General features: G+C 38.3%; 2 protein-coding genes across 4 annotated transcripts; one reads left to right on the plus strand and one right to left on the minus strand.

Annotated features, from left to right (window-relative positions):
- Positions 1–112: 112 nt before the first annotated feature.
- LOC121951445 (LIM/homeobox protein Lhx8-like) lies at positions 113–9,276 on the minus strand. Of its 3 annotated transcripts, none has more exons than XM_042497773.1 (8): positions 9,139–9,276; positions 7,182–7,340; positions 5,885–6,006; positions 4,245–4,465; positions 3,659–3,762; positions 2,983–3,078; positions 1,936–2,116; positions 113–1,015 (listed from the first exon to the last, which is right to left on the minus strand). In XM_042497773.1, the coding sequence occupies exons 1-8, from the start codon at positions 9,163–9,165 to the stop codon at positions 939–941; spliced, it is 987 nt and encodes a 328-aa protein (XP_042353707.1). In that variant the 5' UTR covers positions 9,166–9,276; the 3' UTR covers positions 113–938. The 3 variants fall into 3 exon arrangements, with proteins under 3 accessions (XP_042353707.1, XP_042353706.1, XP_042353705.1); XM_042497772.1 differs by lacking the exon at positions 9,139–9,276 and adding an exon at positions 7,633–7,971 and having other exon boundaries at positions 4,245–4,462; XM_042497771.1 differs by lacking the exon at positions 9,139–9,276 and adding an exon at positions 7,633–7,971.
- A 5,542-nt stretch (positions 9,277–14,818) lies between these two features.
- On the plus strand, positions 14,819–18,605 carry LOC121951851 (serine/threonine-protein kinase pim-2-like). The gene is made up of 8 exons (XM_042498337.1): positions 14,819–14,837; positions 15,670–16,248; positions 16,442–16,536; positions 16,626–16,673; positions 16,875–17,096; positions 17,945–18,128; positions 18,215–18,388; positions 18,520–18,605. The coding sequence occupies exons 1-8, from the start codon at positions 14,819–14,821 to the stop codon at positions 18,603–18,605; spliced, it is 1,407 nt and encodes a 468-aa protein (XP_042354271.1).
- Positions 18,606–23,827: the final 5,222 nt, after the last annotated feature.

Genomic DNA, 23,827 nt, shown 5'->3' on the forward strand with positions numbered 1-23,827 from the left:
AGTAGATGTAGTTATTTAAATTCCATCAGGCATGCCATCTTTGAATTGCACAATTCCAGGAAAGAAAGGACATGTTAACGAGAAATAAACAAAGCTTTCTGTTGCAGCCATGAACTTTATTTTGCAGCATCTCAGACATCTAATGTGACAGTTCATCTATCCCTTGTGTGCACTTCATACATGGCTTCTATCTAACTTTTACACACTGTATTGCTTTCTGTCTGTGCTTCACACATGCTCTACTGAAAAGTATTTTAAGAATTAGTGTTTTCCCAAAATTAGACATGTACATGTTTTGAAAAGAACAATCTTGGGCTCTGCAAGTGGAGAACAGTGCAAATGAGATGTTTACATGTTTCTCTGTCAACAACAAAACAAGGAACAGGAGATGTGATATCCAACAGGTTTCTGTTGCAGTGTAAAGCAATCCTGAATTTGCTAAAGAAGTCTTTACAGAAGTGAAACCACCCGATTGTCTGTCTCTCCCTCTTGTGAGTGCCCAACTGACAACATTTCAATCCTAAAACACATCCTTAAATAAAAATCCAACTGAAAATCAAATCTATACTCAGTTTTCCAACATTTTCCAACAAGGTGCCTTATCTCATCACATTCTCCAAATAAATTAATACAAAGAAATTCATAACATATACATATTAACAAAAGTTTCATCTGACATACCCATATTTTACCTGTCAAAAGTTTCTTCTCATTCTCAAATCTGTGTAACTAGATGAAGTGAATTTAGTGACTTAACAGGTTGATTTTTTAAGTGTCTACTCACACATTAGGCAGTGGAAATTAAAGTCATTGTTCCATTTAATTGCTGTTATTTAGACAGTTAATAAATTAAAGTCCTCCAATCCTAAAAAAAAAAATCAAAACTTTTTTTTAATCAGTCGATGTTTGTCTTCAGTTTTGGAGAGGCGGGCTGTTGCTCAGGCATGGCTGACTGGCAGTTGTGTCAGTGAATGGGATATGAGAGGCTGAAGCAACAGTGGGTCTGGACTTTGGACTGGGGAAGTTAAAAGAATGAAAAGTTATGAATGAATCAAAGACTTTTCATGAAAATCAAAAAGGTATTTCTGTAACAACTGCTGTAACAATAGCTAAATGTTTTCTAAAACTAAAACAAAAAAAAGTCCTCTTCAAAATTTGATAAACAATGTCTGCTTTTATTGGGCAGCCATACAGACGATTCAAAGCTTTTCTATAGATGATTTATGTTGTTAGCCAACCCCAATCACCAGAAAAACATGTTGGTGTTGTATGTTTCTGCAAACAACCTGTCAGCCACATTTGTACAGATATTTTGAAAGTTCATGTTTCAATCCAATTTTTAATTTGTCCGTTCTGGGCTTCTGCAAAAAAACATGTCAGACTCCATGGCCAAGGACCCACTCCGTATGTACATATAAACATCTCATTCTAAGGGAATGAAAACACAATGATTCTTTGTGTCAGGTGATTATACACCAATGAAAGCTGATGAAACCAAATTTAAAAGATTTGAACTACCGTGTTTTGGGGCACAATTCTGGCTTTAAATACAGCAATTTCTTTAAGAAAAAATTACTGTAGACTGCTAAAAAAAAAAAAAACATTAAGTTTGGTGGCCGGAAAAATAGAAATGACTCGCTAAAACAAAATCAGTTTTGTTGTTTATTGGTTTTGAACAGTGGTCTGCAGCAGTCTGCAGCTCGGCACACATTTCACCTAGGTGTCACACCATACACCATCTGCTCCACATCCTAATTACAAATCAGCTCAAACACTACCTCACTTTATATATTTATAAAAAGAGCATGTGTAATGTATTTGTGGTTTTGCAGAAAAATACAGTGCCGGCATTGTCTTGTGGTGACTCGGCTGTGTTAGCACTGAGCTAGCTGTGTGTGGGTGTTCAGTAGAGTGATGTGTGTGCATGTTTCTCACCGTCCATATACGTCAGTGTAGTGAGGAGGGGAGCATCTGGAGAAATATAGGTTGTGTATTGCAGATCCTCCATCAAAGGTGGTGTCAGCTGACCAGGAGCAAATGATGTCATCAACGTTGAGGAGGCAGAATTTGGGCTGATGTATTTCTTTTGACGAGCTCGACAGTTCTGAAACCAAACCTGAATGCAGGAAGAATGAATTGAAAACAGGTCAGAGTGATAATCTCTCTTTTGGGAGCTGAATTGGTTCCAGTTGGTTTCATACGCCTCCTCTCTCCCTGTCAGACAAAGAAATTTAAAACTGAACGTTTGGATTTGAGACATTGTTAAAATTCCATAGAGTTCTCTTCACAACTAATTACATGAAAAGAAAACTCTGACCCTCTGAAACCTGAACTGACATCAGCTTATTTCTGCTGCGTTCACTGCTTCCACAAGCTGTTTACCCCTTTGAAACCTTAGCATGATTAGAAAATTATCAATAAATGAATAAAATATTTAAAACAAAAATGTAAAGAAAACTGTATTTATGAATATATATTTAAAATGATGTTACAGAACAAAAATGTAAATGTATATTTTTTTAATTTCTTGTTTTCTTTCTTTCTTCTTTTTTTTTTACTTTTTTCTCCTTACTTACAGCTAATTTTCTTGTAACCTTTTACTAATTTCTTGCTAATTTTTGTGCCATGTCTTGTTAAGTTGCTCAAGAAGCATTTGTTTATTAGTGAGGAGATGTGGCTGTTAGCTGCATTATTTGCAAGAGCTTGCAAATTTGCATGATTAGTTCACGGTATTATACAATCAGGAGGAAAAAGGACTAATAATTTTTACACTTGTTGCACACTGATAGGCAAAATATAAAAAATACAATGCAGCCTTATTCGTCTTGAAGTCTTACATCTTTACCGTACATAGTTATCATTCTTTCTCTGTTAGAATTTTTTCAGACCCAAGTGCTGGAGTCAATTTCTCATTTGAATTCTTTGAAAAGCTAGCTAGCGTTGACCAGATCACTCTCCTGGAGGCAGAGACAGTTGCTGTACCTGAATCACCCTGCGGCTGAGACCGGTCCTCTCTGCCAGTTTCTGCAGAGTCTGGGCATCTGGGTTGTTATCTTTAGCAAACTGAGTCTGCATTACCTGCACATGTAGAGATGACATAGGGGGACGTGTTGACATGGTAGGAGTGCTCAGACTGTGTTCAGATATAATGTGTATACTACTGCCACTAGAGGGCAGGAAACATAAGAAAAAGGTGACCAAATGTCAGCAGCTCACACATTTGTTCTGCCTACCAGCTCGTACTAACACATCCAGCAGACACAGTCATGTTTCTGACGAGCCGACAAATCAAACATTCGCTCTCATTTTAACCCCACTAACCCTGAACCCTTATTCCTTGGTCTGTACCTTATTGAAATATATCAATGAGTTGAGATGAACAAAAAACTTGCAATATTGATTGAGGTGTAATCATATGTTGGCTCATAGTAGCCACATCATGAGTAGCGGTGGGTCATTTGATGGAGCAAAGGCCCACCTGCTGTAAACGGATGAACAGATGTGGTTTTTGTGGCACTAAATTACTGAGAAAAGTGTTCACAGGTTATTAGAAAACTAGCAGGTCATTTAATCATCTGTTACCTGGACCATGAGTCTGTAATCAAGTTTTGACACACTTGAGTCAGAAGGAGAACTGGCCCAAACTGGTGGGCAGTACCTGTAACTGGTCGACAGTGAAGCTGGTCCTGGCTCTCTTGGTGGGTCTGGACATGGTGCCGGACTCATCTTTGTCTGCCACCTCCTCCTCTACTTTTGGTTGCTCTTTAAGACAAGACACGGGACATGTTACACGGGCTGTTTGTCATTCTGAGGTACATAGTAGGCTCTGTTTCAGGTGACGTCCTCCTTGGTAACAAGGTCTTTGAACTGCTGCACCTTCATTGTTCTGAAGCAGCAGCAGGAACCAGATATAGGTATCTGAAAACATCCTCTTTAAGACCTGTGATATCTTCAGAGAACACTAAATAATGGATTGCATTTATGTTATTCAGTGAGGCATACTTTATTGTTATTAGCACAACATTGCTAATATGGAGGAGCACCGTCTGTGACTGACAGGCTACGCTCATGACCTCTTCTACACGGCTAAACACTACAGCCCTCTGCTGACTGAGCTTAATATCAATGACTGCAATAAAACAAACCATCTGCATGGATAGATACACAGAGGGCGTGGCAGAGTGAGAAAGCTTTAATGTTTCATGTCGTGTTTCCTGTCATTAATCCCATCCACATATACTCACCATTTTCCCTGGCACGTTTGATGTTCTCCATCATGATGTCGTAGTGTGGCCGGCAAAATACCCTGTTCTCCAGCAGTCCACATTCCTCCCCGGTGGACAGCTGGCGCTTACAGGAGGTGCAGGAGAAACAGGCCAGGTGGAAGGTGCTGCCTCGAGCCCGACGCACCCAGTCACTGGAGTGGATGTTACGGCCACAACGGGCGCAGCGGGTGCCATACCTTCTGAAGAAAGATGGGAAACAGGAGGAGAGACGAGCTGCGATGAGGTGATTGATCACAGACTGTTAAGCAGTGGTGTGATGTATTGTATTTGAGTATTTCATCTGTACTTGTTTTTAGATTTCTGCAATTTTTACTTCTTCTACACTACATTTCCTAAACAAAATGTTTACTTTTACTACAATGCAGTTTGCCAATGTACCTTAGTTACTACAAAAGAGGGAAGGAAGGAAAGAGGGGAGGAGGGGACGGACAGATGAACGAAGAAATGGGAGAGAAGGAAAAACTGGATTTTGTTCTCTATATCATTTACGTTGCAAAGGAGACTGTTTTGTAGTGTACGCTCCACTTTCAAGGTGGTGTGCAAGTGACTGCTTGCTTTTTCATTAACAGCATTTACTTGTACTTTTACAACTTAAGTACAGCAAATATCACTTTCTTAAGTATTATTCTAATAGGTGACTTTAACATCCTCCAGTGTCATTTTCTGGTAAGAAATCTATACTTTTACTTGAGTATGGCATACAGGTACTTCATGCACCACTGCAGTTAAGTAATATCTTAGGTTTGCCACTCATAACACTGACCTCCAGTCTGTGCTGGTGTATAAAACCTCTTTCTTCATCTCTGCTAATTGTACCACCAAAGATTTTGGAGTTCTCCTGCCCAAACTGCGTATATGACTCAGTGTTTTGCATATGAATCTATCATCACTCATCAAAACACCTTCACTCACTGCAGTGTAAAACAAGGAAGAAACACTGTCTAAGATGTTATGGTTTCCACTTAAATTAATATACGGTGTAATATTGAAAATGTGGCAGTATCGTTTTTTTGGGTTTTTTTTTTTAAATTATTAATCTATGAAAAAAACTTGACAACCGACTCTCTCGGGAGTTAAGGCACTCTGCTTTTGTAGTCTGCAAGGGGTTAAGCAGTATACTGTATGATTGAATTTATATCCAAACTATCCACTCAATATAGTATGAATAAATGTATCTTATGTTTTAACTGAATTCCCAGTTATTCAGTTTTCCAGATGGTAAAGGTGCACTAAACATTTCAATCTAAGATGAGAATCCTCAAACAGAAAGCACACACACATAAGGATACTGTCCTCGTTTTTCTCTTATTGACAGAACAGGTGTGTACAAAATATCATCCTTCTTTCTTCTGTGTTTTGACCATGATGTTTCTCAAGCCAAAAAGCACCATATGTCTTATGCATTTTTTTTCTCAGAGTATATATATAATGCTTATTTTCAGATGGATTATGTGGCACAGTTATTCTCCTTAATTATATAGTTAGGGATTAGTGTTCAGGAGGCAACACAAACACACTCAACAAACCTCTGTATGCTATTTTTCTTAAATCACTCTTAAAAGGTCACTGCAGATAAATCTGTGTGAGGTCTAACTTACCTGAAGTAGTCGAGTTTGCAGAAAACTTGTTTATCTTTGATGTAGCAGCTCACATGTCGCCCCAGTGATGTGTTGCATACACTGCATGAGAGGCAGCGCACGTGCCAGCACAAGTCATTTACCTGAGATGGGGACAAAGAAGAGATTTTAAATAAATATGGCTAACAAGTGGCATTTCACACATCCTTTAACGCTATTCTTATAACTGAAGGCAGTAGAGGTCACTCAAATTCTTCACATTGTATTTAGTTTACTGGATCCACTGCAATTTTAGATTCGTCTTACTGGGTATTTCCCATAATCTGTCTTTATATACAGTCTATGGTATTTACTATAATGTTCTGATGTTTAGTCTACATATGCTTGTTATCAAGAAATTTAATGAGTACACCATAATTCAGTGGTTCTAAACCTGAGGGTCCTAACCACGAAGCTTCACAGGAGGAGGCAAGGCCTTCCTGATTTTAGGGGGTGCATCTAAAAGTTTAATTATTCAAAATGCAAGCTTACTGTACTCAAGCTATACTCACACTGAGAGACTCATCTTGCTTGAGGACAATATGCAGTTAAACCAAAGAGCAAATAGATCAATGTCTGTATGGTTATTAGAAATTTAAAATAACATAATGCACACTGAAAGTCCTTTAGAGACTCTTTTAAAACACACACACACACAAGAAAACTCAACCCTGATGCAATATTTACAAGAAATAATCTGCAGAAAATCCATCCAAATTGCTAATTTCACACAAAGCTCATGCAGTTTTTGCCACCACTATTTGGGTTAATTTACCATTCATCTGCTACTCTGTGCTGTTATTGATATATATGGAATATAATATGAAATAAGGGATACCTTTGGGGGGGAATGGGAATCACTGCCATAATCCAACAATAACCAAAAAATAATGTAATCATTTAATTGCAAGCTTTGAGTCAGCATAAATCTGAAATTACATGTGAATTTACAACATAATTGTAAACTAAAATAATCTAACAAACCTTTAAAAAATTGTTTTGGTTGGAAAACAATTAGGGATCAAATATTCATAACAGATACATTTTTAATTAAGAAGAAGGAGAAAAAATTAAGTACAGTGGAAAAATACACTTGGCAGAAAGAAGTATCTATCTAAATAAAAGAAATAAAAATAGACAGTTTGACGGCCTCCAGCCATGGGAAGCTAAAAACATAGTCCCTGTGGAAGTCTGCGTCCAGCTTCCTCTATATGTCCTGGGTCTAATTTTGCAGTGTTATCAAAGGCACCTTGTTATGTTTGAATATTATCATTCTGACCTTGAGGAGGTATCTGTCCACTATCTCCAGGCCGCAGGAGGTGCACAGGGTTTTCCCCTGCAAGGAGGCCACGGCGGGGACGGAGGCGGAGGAGGACGACGACAGAGAGGACGGAGAGTAGGAGTCCTCCTCGAAAATATCATCAGGCCCAGAGGAACCCTGTCAGAGGTACCAGTCAAATAATGTAACAACAGCTTATAAAACCTGTTCAGAGGCAAGAAACTCAACTCTTCTTTTAAAAAACGCCTCTATCACAAATGTTAGAGCGACAGGTAGCTGAAGGGCTTTAAAATTCGCTGCTTTGGCTAAAAGTTAAATGTCTTTGAAGTGCGCATACAGTCGCGCGAGCTACGTTTTTTTTATTTCTTTACACTCGACCCTTTAGCTTCTGTAGTAGCCAGAGCTATGAGACTTGAGTGAAAGTTATTGGTTTGATATTAAAAACACCTACTGTGTCGACGCAAATATGTCCTTGTTGTAGCTGAGTGAAAACAGCCTCCGTGGTTCGTCTTTCTCCTTCCGACATGATGTCAGCGAGTCCAGAAAGATGCGCGAGACCCAATGACGACCAGGTAAGCTAATGTCCCCTTCATATTTCCATGACAACCACAGGTAACGGTTAAAGGAAATATTAGCTTAAACGTTTTGTAGGCATTTTGCGCCTTTATAACATTTATGTACTGTCATGTGTCAAACAGGCCCAGTCTGTCGGTGGCCCACAGTCACTTTTTTATTAGAGCCATAACAAAGTGAATTTCTCCATGTTTACATATACAAAATCCAACTCGGGGACAACAGGAGACTGGCCTCGCGCACAGCTGAACGTGATTCTGGCTAATTGTGTTCAGCCGCGCACGTGCACAAGATGAGCAATCAGCCGCAGACGGCCCGCGGTGTCCTTACGTTATTCACCTGAACAGGCCGCGTGAACGCAATCAGTTTCACCTGCTGTACTGCTGTAAGGAGTCAAAATGTTTGCCGTGAAAAAAGCTCTATTATGCCAAACTCTGCTCACAATATAGTAGCCTATTACTAATCGGTATTTTTAATAGTGTTTTTACCAATATTTTGGTGAAAACGGGGCCCACTCAACTCGGAAAAATAACCCAAAAAGCATGAATCTTAATAAAATCATAACTTAATCGCTAATTTGTCCGCATGCTTACATTAAATTCTATTTTGGGCTAACGGATTTTTCATTCCAATGTTCAGAAAAAGACTGCTTTGAATATTGGGGGAAAAAACAAAGAGTAGGCCTATAGCTATTAATGCAGATACAATGGACACTTTTTGGATTGTCCTCTCATTGAGAGAGCGTGGAATATAATGCGTAAACCAAAATAATTATTGAAATGATTCTCCTATATGCCTCTGTAATATGAACTCTAAATAACTGTCCCATTTTTTCCTTCAAATTAGCCTAAAATAATAGCAATTTAGCTTATTATATCCTCGCCATTGTCAATGTCATTTTAATGGTGTAGGCCCACTTTTTCTCAGTTCTGTATGATGTAATTATTATTTCTTGATCATATAGCCTATATTTCTACTACTGTTTATTGTTATTATAATTAATATTATTATTTTATTTTCTTTAGCAGAAAATAATGTAGCCTATTATTATATCAAATGACGTCAACTATAACGGATAGGCCTATACTTAAGAAATAATTTATGATGCAAAAAGAATAATTAGCCTACCTAAAAATACGCTTCTGTGAAAGAAAATGATTTCTTTCAGTGGAACTCAAGGAAAATAGGCCTAACTTTAGTTTTTGAAGGTAAGTGTACAATATCTGACATGAAAAACAATTTTAGTGTCTCCCAAACTGTAAAATTCGTCAAGTTTAGTTTCTGCAAAAGCTAGATAAACCCACATATTAGGCTATTTTTTCTAAAACTTGTAGTTTTGTGATTTTTTTTTTTTTTTTTTTGTCAGTAAAATCTTGTTACTCACCACACTGTTGGAGACGCAGTTAAACATGTTCACGGAGCATCTGCCGGCTGCTCCGGTACATCCCCGTCCAGCCAGATGTTGGTTCCGGCAGCACACCGCTGTCTGATCCCGGTGTTAGTGCCGCTAGTCCCGCTTGTTAACCCCTTCAGTCTTGTTTGTTGCTCCTGTGAAGACTTTGTTCGCTGACCTTATGTGAGAGCCGCAACTTCTGTCTGTCATTTTAAGCGGCTCGGTGCACCTCCCACTCTGATGACCCGCCCGCCTCAACATCCAAACAGTTAGGATGGTTTTCGGGTTTTTTGTAGATGGGAAAGTTGATGACTGATGGTTTAACCCTTTAAAACATGAGCAAACTGGCTTGATATCCGTCAAAAACATGGGATGAAGGCAATGAGCAACAATAACTTAACTTATCAATAAACTAGCAATTAGCAAAAAGATAAGCAGAAAACTAAAAGAGCAATATAAAATCATTTAAAAAATACAGTTTTCCTGATATTTTACCCTATTTATTCGACTATTTTCTATTGATCTCTTTTTTTTAAGTTAATGTTTAGGTCATGTTTTGCTGCATGTGTTTCCCTCTCTCTCTCTCTCTCTCTCTCTCTCTCTCTCTCTCTCTCTCTCTCTCTCTCTCTCTCTTTGTCTCTCTCTATCTGTGTTTGCAATTTGTAATTATTTGATTTCTTACACAGTAAAGAACAATGGCCAGGCATCAGGGGAAAGAAAACTATGAAGATGCTAAAATGAAGCACTAAAAATATAAAAATAAAAATGCATAATGCAGACAGAGGATTGTATAAAAAGTTCCTAGAAATATCAGTAAAAACTCATCTCTGATGTAATATTTAGGCTACAGGGAATAATCTGCCTAAATTTCATCCAGATTGTTAATTTTTCAAAGACTTTCTGCAGTTTTTGCAGTTATTTGGATTGATTTCACAGTTTAAGAGTTGTTCTATACTGTTATTGCTATGCAATCAATATTATATAAAATATTGAATATGTCACTTAGTCGAGTTTCTCAGTTAGCTCAATGATAGAAAACAAATCCCTAAAGAAAAAATGTTGGTTTTAATCAGAAAAGAAATAATTGGAATTAATGTGAAAACTTAATGAACTCAGTCCCATATTAGCAGTCAGCAATTATAAAGAAACATAATTTATGGTTTAAATGTATTATTTCATGGTTGATTTGCATTATTACCAATACATTTTCAAGACCTTTTCATGACTTTGGGGCAAAAGACCACACATTCTCTGACTGACACTCCTTATTGGTTCATTTCATTATTATATAATAACTTTTATTAAATATAAAATATTTAAAATAAAAATGAATTCAGAATGGGGTTAGAGCTAAATATTTATTCATCAGTAAGGGACTGTTTGTTATTTATGAGGGCAGTGGTGGTGCAAAAGGCACTGGGACTGAGACTTTTGACTTTTGTTTGTTTATTTTGGTTTAAGGATGAGAAACATAAATCTATAAATTGTTCTATTTTGTGTTTATTTTACTGGTGATTTTTAAAGAAAACATGCCTTCAAAACCTGCAGAAGGTTTGTTTTCTTTCAAAATCTCCAAAATGACATCATTTATCACAGCCAGAAACTGTAAAAACAGAAATCATCATTGGATATTCAATTTTTTCCAAAACTTTTCCAGGCCTGAAAATTAATGTCTGCAAATGCTATGACTTTTCTAGGCTTTTCCTGACGGTATGAATGTTAGTATCTGATGTTCTCCACAGCCCAGTAAGACGGCAGTTCTTAAAGAAAATCAAATCTTTAAAAAAATCAACTTTCAAAGATCTTTCCCTGCAAGAGGCATTTAGATCCACTTATTCATGTCTGACAATATCAGGATTTCTCATCTTTTCCTTTCTTGTCTTCAGGGACTTTATGAACACAGCACAGGACCGAATTCTGTTTATTTAGACATCCACACCGTCTGACCGGCAGCTCTCTCAGGGCAGCTCAGCAACACAGCAAAACTTGTTACCTTAATTCCTTGAATCTGTTCAGAGTGAATTAGTGTAAAACCATTTCATGGATTAAATAACCTCAGGGAGACTTTCTGTTTTTTAACACATAGCATCGAAGAAATAGTCAATCTGGTCTGTCAGGACTATAAAAATACACTTATTCTTATAAAATGTATTGTAAAATTACCCAATCCCCAATGATTTAGGACTCTGGAACTAACATTTGTATCTCTTAAGGGTTATATCCCTTTAAGCTTTAACCCTTTGAAACCTGGACATCAATTTTCTTGTGCTGCGTACAGACACTTTTCACAAGAATTTAAACCTTTAAACCTTGCGTGAATTGGTGTGATTTCTCTCCAAAAAAACACAAAAAAGGGAGTGAGCAACATTGTAAGAAATGTTCAAAAAAGTGCAAGAAATTAGTAAATTTAGAAAATTATTCCTAAAACCTGCAGTGGGAGAAAAATGGCTAGGGAAAACAAAAAAGCCAAACAGAAACTACATTTATAATGGTTATAATTATATGTTTAAAATGATGTCACAAAATTATTGTAGTCTTAAAAGCACTTGTTCCAAATCTTGTTTGCCTTTTAGCGAAGAAAGAATTTGATCTGGCTGCAAAGGGTTAAGTAACTCTTTCAGGGCCACATGCAGAGGAGGTCTGTTAGTGCCAAGTGGTCTCCTGCTCTTCAGGACAGAGTGCTCTTGACTCTACAGTGTACCTCCTCCTCTGCGATTACCTTGTCAGACTTTAAGTGAAGGTGATGGCAAACCAAAGAGGTCAAAAAGGCATGAATGAAAACATACTCAGAGGGCACTTTGTGAATGGTGAGGCAAGAGACTGCCTCAAGAATCCCTCTGGGTCTGTTCTGTGCATATATACCTGCAACCCAACACCTCAGACCCCCAGCCTTCTAAACTACAGGATAGACTTTAATGGCATGGAAGTGCAGGCTAGACCAGATTCAGTACCTAACCGATAAAAACCATTACAGCTACTCTAAAAACTGAAAGAATCAGCAACACATAAACTGGTTCCAAACACAAATCCTGATTTCTGAATTATATCAAGATTTATCTGACTCTTCTTCTGAGTTGCAGTTAGCTATATGTTATCAAACCGCCCTGCTCAAGCATTTGAAAGAACAAATTTTAGGTCATATCTAAATGTGTTAGACTTAACTCAACCTGACTGAGTCATCTCTACCATTTGGTTTTGGTATGTTATGCTAAAATAATCCACTGGGCGTCACTGTGTCAGTCTGTCTTTTCTAGCTCACCTCCTACAGAAAGTTAGTAACAAGAAAAGTCGCATCTGATATGAGGGCTGTCTGGGGGGATTTTCAAAGGCAGTTATCTTTACTGCACAAATTATGGCTTCAGAGGTCTTACTGAATAGATGTAAGAAATTTGTACTAAAACTAAAAATCTATAGGGTCCAACATTTTTTTAAAATATGCTCTGCAAAATAACTGATTTGGCATTTTATGGTAAAGGTAGTGAAATATATAAATGTAATTAAAATTGGATTCACGTTTCAAAATAAAAAAAAATAATTAAAAACAACACGACATTCATCCATACATTGTGCCAATTTTGAAAAAAAAAAATTTTGAAGGCAATTTTGACAACATGAAAACTGAATTCCTTCAACCACAGCTGTTGCTTGGGTGGGGACATAAAAACACAAACTTGACAATTGGCTATTGGGCTGGGTATTGTCAAGAACCTCACAATTCAGTTCAATTTTGATTCTTTGGGTCATGATTCAATTCGATTTCTATTCAATTCGATATTGATCCAGTTGCTTCGAACAAACTGGCACCAAAACTTATTTTACGGTTACATTATTCTTTATTAAATAAAAATTAAAACTAAAATAAATTTAAAGTACAGGAATGTGCACATTTTTGCCTGAGCTGAACTCAACAAAAGTAATAAACATTTATGCAGGATTTGTCCACCTGCATTTGTGTGTGATCCACAGCTTTAGCGTTAGCCACAGTTTGCAAAACATCTGCGTGGTGTCGGCTCAAATGGTAACGTAGGTTCATCGTATTGTTGCAGTGTTTTAACACTGACTCACGAGGCTCTCACACAACGTAACTACTGTCGACTTTGTGTATCCAAACGTCGGCTTTTAACGTTGTCGGCGCTGATTTTAACACACTGCTAGCTCACACCACTGTCACCATTTTAATGAATAAACAACAGACGGTGTTTGGGGGTCGAGCGGGGCCTCTGAACAATGTCAATCACACTCCAGCGGCTTTCACGCTGCCCCCGCGGGAGCAGGGCATCATTACCACGTAAATAATCAATTTTAGGATTTTATGAATCAATATTGAATTGACAAAAAACATATTGCAGTGCACTGATGAATTGATTTTTTTTACCCTGCCCTAGTGGGCTATTGTAATGTGTACACCATCTTCAAATATACATTCAACCTATTTTTATATCTACTTTGTTATCCTGTTGACTAACTCTTGGGATTATAAAACATTCATCAGTCCTCTACCTGACTCTTTTCTCTCCCAAATATCAGAATTTTCCTTATGGTGTGCTTGAGACTTTGGGTTAATGAGAATGAGATGGATGCAAGGTCACAGTGACCTTGACCATTGACCACAAAAATCTAATCAGTTCATCGTTGAATCCAAGTGTTTGTGCAAAATTTGGGAAAAGAAAGCCCCTCAAGGTGTTCTTGAGATATCTAATAAGTTTATTGCTGGATCCAAGTGGAAATTCAGCCTCTACCTTGGCAAAGCAGTAAAAATATTCTGAATATGTTATATACTTTAACTGATATTGATTTTTTTTGGGTGGTCCTGTTTTTAGGTGGCTTAAAGCTAATAAATTAAAGTGTTTGCTTGGCGCCAGTTGATTATATGTACATGAAATGGCAGTATTCAAGCCGCAAGTTATTGTAAATAACCATTGTGACTCGGTCTATAGATAGGAAGCTAGTCTCTCTCTTGAAAGTGGGACTTCGACCAATTCAGGACCATTAAAGACTAAACCAGTGTGATGATATGATGGTCTCAATTGCGGCAGTAGTCCAAGAAAATGCGGAAAGAGACTTTTTCAGGATCTGGGCTGAGAATAATATCATTTAAAACCTTGATAAGAGCAGTCTTTGTACTTTGGTGGGGCGTAAATACAGACTGGGACAGAGAACAGATCAAATACATTGAGATGAGACCTGAATTTGATCACTTGTGTTATTGCAATGCTTTGAATACATGAATTGAAGAAACTCATAGCCAAATTGATGAAAGAAATTGCATGCAAATAATATTTTATCATGTTATGTGACCAATAAATTGAATGATTGGTGACTATAGGTATGTGAGACTTGTATTTTGTGGTAGAGGGTGATAGATCATACACACAGGATGAATTATCATCTGATCTCCACTGAAGAGATAGAAATCAAAACAAAATATTAACAAATAAATAAATCCTGATTGGGCGATACTTTAGAATGGAATTTATTAAATTCCAGGTTCCAGGTTCTGTGCATTCATGCATCATCACATTCAGAATTCTACAGCTTACATAGTCCACCTCACACCAGACAAACAGTCAGTACACATTCTTCAGATATCTGTGGGTGTTTGCATTTTTCGAGAAGTCATTATTCTATGAGAGCCATGTCTACGGACGATTTTTCATGCAATTGTATGACAATGATCTCCAGTGATTCAAGTAAGTGTGAATAGCTTCCAGTTAGAGTTCATGACCATGTTGTGCGTCTGCCAAATCACAAACATTTATCTGCAGTGTGGTTCTGTGCTTTCAGCTGATAAAAATTTAATTTAATTAGCTTAAATATAACAGCTGAAAACATAAAAGATCACAAAATGTCTACACTATCTTCCACATTCAACTGAGTCTAGAGATTTTTTAAAAACCACACGTACCATTGCTGTATTTTAACACTTTCTGGTATGCAACATGTCTGGGACTGTCTTACCTTAAATTATCATTTAAGATCATCTGAGTCAAAAGTATACAGAGATTTTTTTTACATGGATATTATACATCTTAGGATATTAGATCCTTCTTTTAAGTTCAGAGTGAAACCAGTGTGATTTTAGATGTAACCTTGTAAGTTTGATTCTCAAAAGATCTTCACAATAGAGTCCATAGTTTATACACTGCAGATGGGGAGTTAATTCAGACATAAATCCACAATATAACTCATTTTTAAACATGAAATTGGTAACACTGTTGTCTTAATCTGTCTCTTAAAGACTTTGGATTCAAAATGAGTAGTGTTTGACAGCTGCGGCTGAGATCTTGCGTATTAAGTCGTTTAATATGCTTTTTTCCTTTGCTTGCCTCACGTTATAATCTGTCACCTCCAGCATTTGAACTAGGTCAGATTTATGGTATAATTCTTCTGTTTTGTCAGTCTGAGTACAAAAACATAACGGGGTCATCATGCACATAAAGCTGGAGCCTCATTATCAGTACATAAATCCTCTTGCATGAAGTCAAGAATATTTCTTTACAGTTTTTTTCTTGTCGTTTTTAGAAAACCATCCACTGGATCTCAGTGTATGGAGATCAAAACCGAAGGAGCCTGATGTTGCAGAATCACACAAGAACGCGATCAGAGGCAACGTCGGCCACTCCTCTGACCCCTGCAATGACACGCCAGCCAAGATCAGCATGCGCAAGAGAAGCGCCGCTGATGAGGGACATATTGTCCCAAAAAGGTGGAGGTGTTGGAACTTCACCGACTCATTCAGGCAGAGTGACGAGCCAGCTGAGGGTGGCAAACGAAAGGCCAACATCAACACCTCTGACCCAAGCACAGTTAAGGCCATCAACTGCCAGCTGGGGTCCAGAAAGAGGAAGGCCAACAGTGACAGTGGCGTATCGGTGAAGAGGGAGAGGCACACCGACAGCCTCACTGAGCCCAGTGCCACAGAGTCTAGCCTTAATGAGTCTAGCTCTGTTAAGTCCAGCTCATTTGAGTTCAGCCCATTTGAGTTCAGCTCCTCTGAGTTCACCACTAAAATCTACGTGAAAGCTGACTGCACTGGAGTAGAAATCAGCAAGGAGGAGGAGAAGCTCTGTCAGCTGGCCTCCTGCGGAAACACCAGCAGAGGTAAGCTATCTAAATAAATAAGTGACTTAGTTAATAGAATAAAGGGATTCCTTTAGGCCGTGAGTTTAGGAGTTGAAAATAAAATGTAGGATCAGCTCAAACATAGAAGTGGTAGGTGGGGAATTGGGGGAGGGGTGAAACATAAAAAAAGTAACAATGAGTTAAAACAATGTCTTTGCGTATTTTTTTGTAGAGGACTTCAAGAGGAAATACAAACAGCTTGGTCAGATCGGCAAAGGAGGCTTCGGCTCTGTTTTTGCAGGCTTCCGTAGAGCCGACTCTTTACCAGTAAGTCATAAGAAACATGTTCACAGTAATTATACCATTCATTCACTGATGAACAGGAAGTAGTAACCAACAAGTTTCCTGTCTCGCAGGTGGCCATCAAGCATATATCCTATGGGTCCATTCGGCGTGAGCGGGTGGTGAGTAATGTGGTCTGAGGTTGAAAACAAAAAACCTTAGGGTTTTATATTCCCCCTTTTTTTTTCAGCTGCTCATATTTTAAGCCTGTCCTGACATGCACGTGTTACCCATTGACATTATCACATGGGTTGATGCTGTGCTTTTCAAAGCTGGTGGAACTAAAAGTGTTATTTACCACATGTATGCATTTATTTCTTTAGAAGTGCAATGGGAACGTTTATAACATTATAGTGGAGGTGGCCCTCATGCTGAAAACAGCCGGACTACCAGGATCAGTCACACAATCCGCTGCAGTGTCCCTCTTGGACTGGTATGTCCTAGGCAGTGAGGTAATCCTCATAATGGAGAAACCAGACCATTCCCAGGACCTGAACAGCTACCTTCAGACCCGCAGAGGCTCCCTGAGTGAAGAAGAGGCAAAGGTATGAAACATCATGGGGAAACTTTTTTGTCTATTCTTTATTAAGTTCAAACCTACTGCACGGTGAAGGCCAAGTCACACCAAAAAGTCGCACAGCAAACTTCATCCATCAGTCAGTCTGCCCGTCTGTGTATCCTGCCATCCGCCAGCATATATTTACACCGCAAACGTTTCTGTCCAGCCGCTTTCTCAGATGACCGTGTACAGCGGTACATCATGCGGAGGGGAAAGCTGACCTTTGACTTCAAAAGCGGCAGTACTTGATGCCTTTTGAATGAGAAGGGACTGTATATTACTATATTTTACCTGGTGATGTCATCATTGATCCATTTATTTTTTCAGTGTATTATCACAATGACCGTTTGGTCATGTTTTTAATAATTGTAACATCACTGATGGTTTTATCCTGAAATATATAATTGACCTTTATAATTATACAAGTAACAAATATTTGAATTATGTTGTTAATTTCTTTTTCTTTTTTAACGGTGAAATTCTTTATCCACAGACTAAAAGCAACACTTTTTTTGATTATTACAAGTATGTATTTCGTGAAACCCCTGATGTGAAACATGCATTATTTTTGTTACTGTCCATGTCCTTTTTTAAAAATAATGATTTAGATGTTTTTATTGGTTTATGTATTGATATTATGTTTATTTACTATTATTTATTATTTTCTGTGAAGAATGTTTGTTTTTTGTGCTCTCGCATATGTTTATGTTCTTGTTAGTCTGACTTATTTTGTACATATTTTTTGTTAGATAAAGCTTAAAAAAACTTTCTTACTATCACGAATAAGGAGAAAATACTGCATTACAGTCGCTTCAAACTGTCTGTCTTTCTCAGGTGATCCTTAAGCAACTCGTCGATGCAGCCATTGAGATACACTCTAATGGTGTCTTTCATCGCGACATAAAGCCACACAATGTCCTGATTCAAGACAATTTCGATGGCAAAGAACCCAGGATGCGTGTCATCGACTTCGGCTGCGGCGCCCTCTCCTGGGACGGGCCCTTCTCCACCTTCAGTGGTATGATATCCGTCTTCCATCTCTGAAATAATGGCTCATGTCTGAACAAAGTTTCTCATTTTTTCTCTCCATTTATCTGTTGCTAGGTACCATGGACTTTGCCCCTCCAGAGTACTTCGAAAAAGGGACCTACTGGGCTCAGTCCACCACTGTCTGGCAGCTGGGCGCCATTTTCTATGAAATGCTGAGTGGACACAAATATTTCACCACCATAAACTACATTACTGGGCAAATCAAAGTCAACGGGGCACTGTCAGCAGGTAAAATACACACACACAAACATATGAACACGTACACACACACACACAGTTTTATTTACTATCATTTTAAGATTTCTTCATCAGAACTTCCCATTAAACCTTTGTGGCCTGCCTTCTCTCCTGCTTTCCAGATGTCAAAATGTTGCTGAACAGGTGTCTGGCCAGAAACCCCGCAGGGCGTGCCACGCTAGAGGATATGCAGCGCTTCCTCGCCTAGACTCAGCCTGACCCCTTTCATGTTCCCAAGGCCTTAAACGCATGTAGGTTCCTACTTCGCACAGTCAGGACAGCATCACGTCATCTCAGCAGAAAGGAACACTTGTTTTGGTTTCTTTGGCATCAATCTCCATTTGATGCCTTAGAAGCTTTTAACTCTGTTCCTGTCAGCTGAGATAAACCAGAGCCCCTCTGTCCGCTGTGTGTGCCTGCTGGAGCCTGCCCCTCATGTGAGCCTTAGGAACTGGACATCACAGATTAAGACAAACACCACCAACAGAGACATTATTCAACCGGACTGGACTTAAGACCTGCAGCAACACCAACCACCTGACGTTCCTGTTAGACCCCCAGCCGCCCGTGTGGGGGGGATCTCTCTTTTTCCTTGTCTTCATAGAGAGCTTGGGCTGGGTCAGGAATCTCTTTGATCCAATGTTGGATTAACAATTAAACAGCTGCAGGCATATCGGACAATACAAATAAACTGGCTATAAATTGGATTAGCTGCTTCTGGTGTGAATTTTAAGTAACGCTTTTTCAAAACAATGTATATTCTGTATGTCTGTATGAGTCATGTTAGGGCTGCTTGTTTCCTCAGTACAGCATGCAGGTCAGATACACACTTGGGCTAATTTAGTCAAAACCCTGTAAGCCAGGGGAAATTTTAAAGTTTTGTCAAATCGTCTTATATGTGAGATGTATCTAAATTATTACATTCGGATAGAAAAAGCACTTATTGTGGAAGATATTTATGTGAAGAAACATTTTTTTAGCAGGGGCAGATTATGACATTGCAAATGGTTGAGTATTTCAAATTAATGGGATCTTTCACTAAAACCGAAGAAAAAATCATATTTAAATATATGGTATCAGTAGAACAGGTAAAATAATAGCCAATGTTCCAGTTACAAAACAGTGGAAAACTGTCCGAACAAGTTAAAAAAAAAAAAACAACTTAAAAATAATAGCACCGATAGTCTTAACAAAATATGACTTAAGCAACTTGGAGCTGAAAGAAAGAAAATCACAGAATCCTTCGAGAAGCACTCTGTAACAACTGCCACCCAGATGTTGGAACAAACACATTTCCTCTGCATATGTTCAAAATATAAAAACATTGGAGCAATTTTATCAAAGTTCTTAAAAAAGGGCTTCTGAAAGAGTTTAATGAAATGAACATATGTAAAATGAAGCCTCTAATAATCAGAATAATAACACATTTTATTTATCATTATTATTAGAAGCTTCATTTTACGTATGCTTCTGACATCATTTGTGCAGACACTGAATGTTAGGGGTTTGAAAGCATACAAAATTGACGTGAACCTTGGTTTTTGGGTCAGGGTTTGGTATGCTTTGGGTGCAGCAATCATTTATATGTCACATGAAATTATACAAATGTGATCCCATCAGCTCCTTTTACTTGTGCTCTGTAGTTTAGTCCTTTTTTGCATCTTCTTGTTACTGCTGTATAAATTGTTCATTTTCTGCATGGGGTGGTAACCATGGTTGTGGCAGACCCCTCCAGTAATCCAGCCCTCCTCACAGTGTAGGAGGATTGAGGACAACACTCCTGCAGACAGAGAGGAGGGTTTGTTTAGGGCGGGGGAACTGGCTCTCTGGGTGTTAAACATCATGGCACCAAGACTACACGTGAAGAGGATTATTTGGCCTTTTGTTTGGGCTAGTTAGGTTTCCCTCAGATAATTGCTACAGTACAATCGGAGGTTTGAAAACCAGTCAGTGCTGCCAGAGACTGCTTAATTCATGAATCCACCAACCATTCTGGTCACTTAATATAACAGCTTTAATGCCATAACTGGCATAATTACACAAGATTAAGGACAGTGACTGGCTGCTTTAAAAACGTCCACGTTAAGACTGTCTGAGAGCTCTGGACAGCACACACACACACTGCAGACACCTGCCTGTTAATGAGAGTGAATGGATAATTAAGCTGTCAGACCTGTTAGTTTAAGCACTGTTCAAACAGTCAGTCCACAAGGAGGATTAATTTGTCTTTTTCTAACCTGAATCTGCCTAAAAGTATCAATTCACAAGATGCAAAAAAAAAAAAAAAAAAAATAGCAGAAATTCATAAAAATCTAACAAGAATACTCATTTGAATCTATGACAGTTAATTAAATTCATATGATATCTTTAACAAATTAGTGCCCCATAAGTGACTTTAGGTACATAAAATTACACAGGTTAGGTCTCAGCAAGTTATGTTACGTAGGTTAGGTTTAGGCAAGTAAAATCATATAGTTAGCCCTTTGAAACCTGAGAGAATTTGCTTGATTTCTTTCAAAAACATGAGAAGAACGCAATGAGAGATATTAGTGAAAAAGTGCAATAATGACCTGAATATTAGTATTAAAAAAAGAAAAAGACATTTAAAAACAAACTAAAAAGGAAAATAACTAAAGAAAAGTGCTTAAAAAATGATTTTTAAAAATGCTGTATCATTATTTAAGATATGTGATAATGATAATTATGAATACAGTTTTTCCTTGTTTTTTTTTTTTTTTTCCCTATACATTTAAAAAAAACTTATTTCTTGCAATAATACTTTTTTTCAGTTTCTTTCTTGCATTTTGTGGGTCATTTCTTATCAAGTTGCTCATTGCCTTTTTTTCCCATGTTTTTCAAAGAAATTGCACCAATTTGCTCAGTGCATTTTCAGTTTTTTCTTTAACTTTAATTGAAAGACAAATGTTGTCCTTTTGACCCCAATACATTTTTAGAAAGGCTTTCATTAATCATTACATTTTCTTTAAAGTCAGCTGATCTTTTTTATTTTTCTTTTCCAAAGTTCAAAAATTGTGACCATGCAGTCATGTGTGTGGTTTGTTTGTGAAGAGGTTTACCACTGAAAAAATCAGGTTTAATCATATTCAGAAACAAAAATTCAGTGCACTTTTCTACCTCCTGAACAGCACAGTGGCGAGTTTGTCATCACGACATCAGGGTTCGTGAGCGGTGGCGGTGTTTGTCAGTGGGCTTGGTTTCCCCCCTCAGCCAAAAACATCCCAGCATCTTACAAACATGCATTTGTTTTTGCTTCCAAGCAGCAGTTGCTTTTGGTTTTCCCGTGACGTGCAATGCTTATCTCGCTGCTCGAGCTGTCACAGTATGGGTGTGTCATACATGAATCTGTGTGTGTGTGTGTGTGTGTGTTGTGCGCGCGCATCTGAGATTGAGTCACTGGCGAAATATTGGATGTGTGCAGTGTCTTCGCAGGGTGTGTGTGTGTGAGAGAGAGAGAGAGGGAGTGACCACTTTACTTGCTAACTGCCGTGTTTCCATTGGTTACCTGACCCTGACAGGAAGTGTTTTAGTTGTGACAGGTATGGATGGAAGGACATGATGGAAAGATGGTGGTCCTTTCACTCAGTAGGCTGCACTGGAAACTATACACGCGGTTACAATTAGGGAGGTCCATAATGTGTGTGTGTGTGTGTGTGTGTGTGTGTGTGTGTGTCTGTGTCTGTGTCTGTGTGTGTTAACGTGTGCATGTGAGATGGATGTTTTACGTGACATAAATGTTTAAAACTCAAGACCTACCGTTTTAGTTTGTCTCTAAATTGAATTTTACCAATTTATTCATGGACTATTTATTTAAAAATTTTAGTCTGTTTTACTAAATGCTATTATTATTATTTTTTCAAACATGTTAGCCCTTTATTTATAATTTGTTCATTTTCTCAACTATTAAGAGTATTTTGTTTATTTATTTGGCATTTTACTCGTGATTTATATTACATTTATTTTTATCTTTTATCTATTAGTTTTATTTTGCCTTTGGTGTTTCCTCAATTCTTGCTTTTTCCCCATATGCCTCTGTCCTGCAATGAATCAGAAGCCATCAAAATGTTGATTAGGCATAGACACATTTCCAAAAGTCGGATTTTCCACAGTACGCCAGAAAGCCTGACATCTTAATGGATTTCTCAGAACAATACAGCCAATGACGAGGATATGTGCATTTTAAAATAACTGTTTCTTATCTAAAATAAGAATTAATTTCTGTTTTTGTTTTTTTTTTTACACATTTTTACAGAATTTATTCATATTCAGGCTATTTATTTATTTAATGTTGGACACTGTGGGGCTCAAACAATTATAATAATAGTTTAAAACCATTGATGGGCACATACAACATATAAATCAACCAGTATCTTTCAACAACAGAAAACACCACACATCATTATTAGACCAGCGCGTTTCGGCTTGTGGCCTTCATCAGGGTCATCCTGGTGAAGGCCACAAGCTGAAACGTGTCTGATAATGATGTTACAAGTGCTGCTGGAGCTCTTTGACCTCTTCAAGACTTCCTTCATTCTCCATGCACCTTGGAAACCCTTCAGTCTGCCGTTTCTGTTCCCCCCATCATCTCCAGCCTCTTTCATCTTCATCTGCACGACCCCATCAACAGGACTACCAAAATAAACAGCGGGATTCTGGGTACTGTATTGCCAGGACAACAAAGGATAAGGGGCGGGGCCTTGTGGAACCAGAGGAGTGCCACATCTGGGTTTTATTAGCATCACAGGCCAATGACAGATGACTTGTGTTCTGCCCGGCGACACAATGTTAGGCTGGATGGTGGTCTGCTCTGACAGAGAGGGAAATGACATCATCAAGGACAGCTGAAGTTTCCTGGGCCTCTGGGAGCCATTTCTGGTCCTGGAGGGATTTAGTTTGGTTGAGATTTATTAGGATTGCCATTAACTGATACAGTAGTGACAGTGGTCCCAAACGGTCTTAGTGAACTCATTAAGATTTGAGAGTGTGTGTTTGTGTGTGTGTGTGTGTGTGTGTGTGTGTGTGTGTGTGTAGCTCCTGTTTTCTGAAGACCAATTCTCCACACAGTTTTCACTGTCATAAGCAAATGGCATAAATGTGGATGTATTCCCTTTGTGTTTTTTCCTCTTCGTCTTCTTTCATGCCAGTATTCATCCTCATGCTCCAGCCTGTTCTCACCCCAAACTCGTCAAATCGCACCGCTCTGCCGCTTGGCGAACTAGCATGACACCAAAAGCCACCTTTCACAACCATCCAGAACATAGTTGGATGGCATCAGATGAGATGCACCTGGATAGAACTGGTGACATTTTTGTCATACGCTGGCGGATGACCGGACGGAGCAGGGAGTATCTACATGCAATGTACCTGTGCGGCGTCATTTGAAGATGCGGCCAGACAGAACCAGTTGCATGT

This window comes from Plectropomus leopardus, chromosome 12, assembly GCF_008729295.1.
Source record: "Plectropomus leopardus isolate mb chromosome 12, YSFRI_Pleo_2.0, whole genome shotgun sequence".
NCBI lineage: Eukaryota > Metazoa > Chordata > Actinopteri > Perciformes > Serranidae > Plectropomus > Plectropomus leopardus.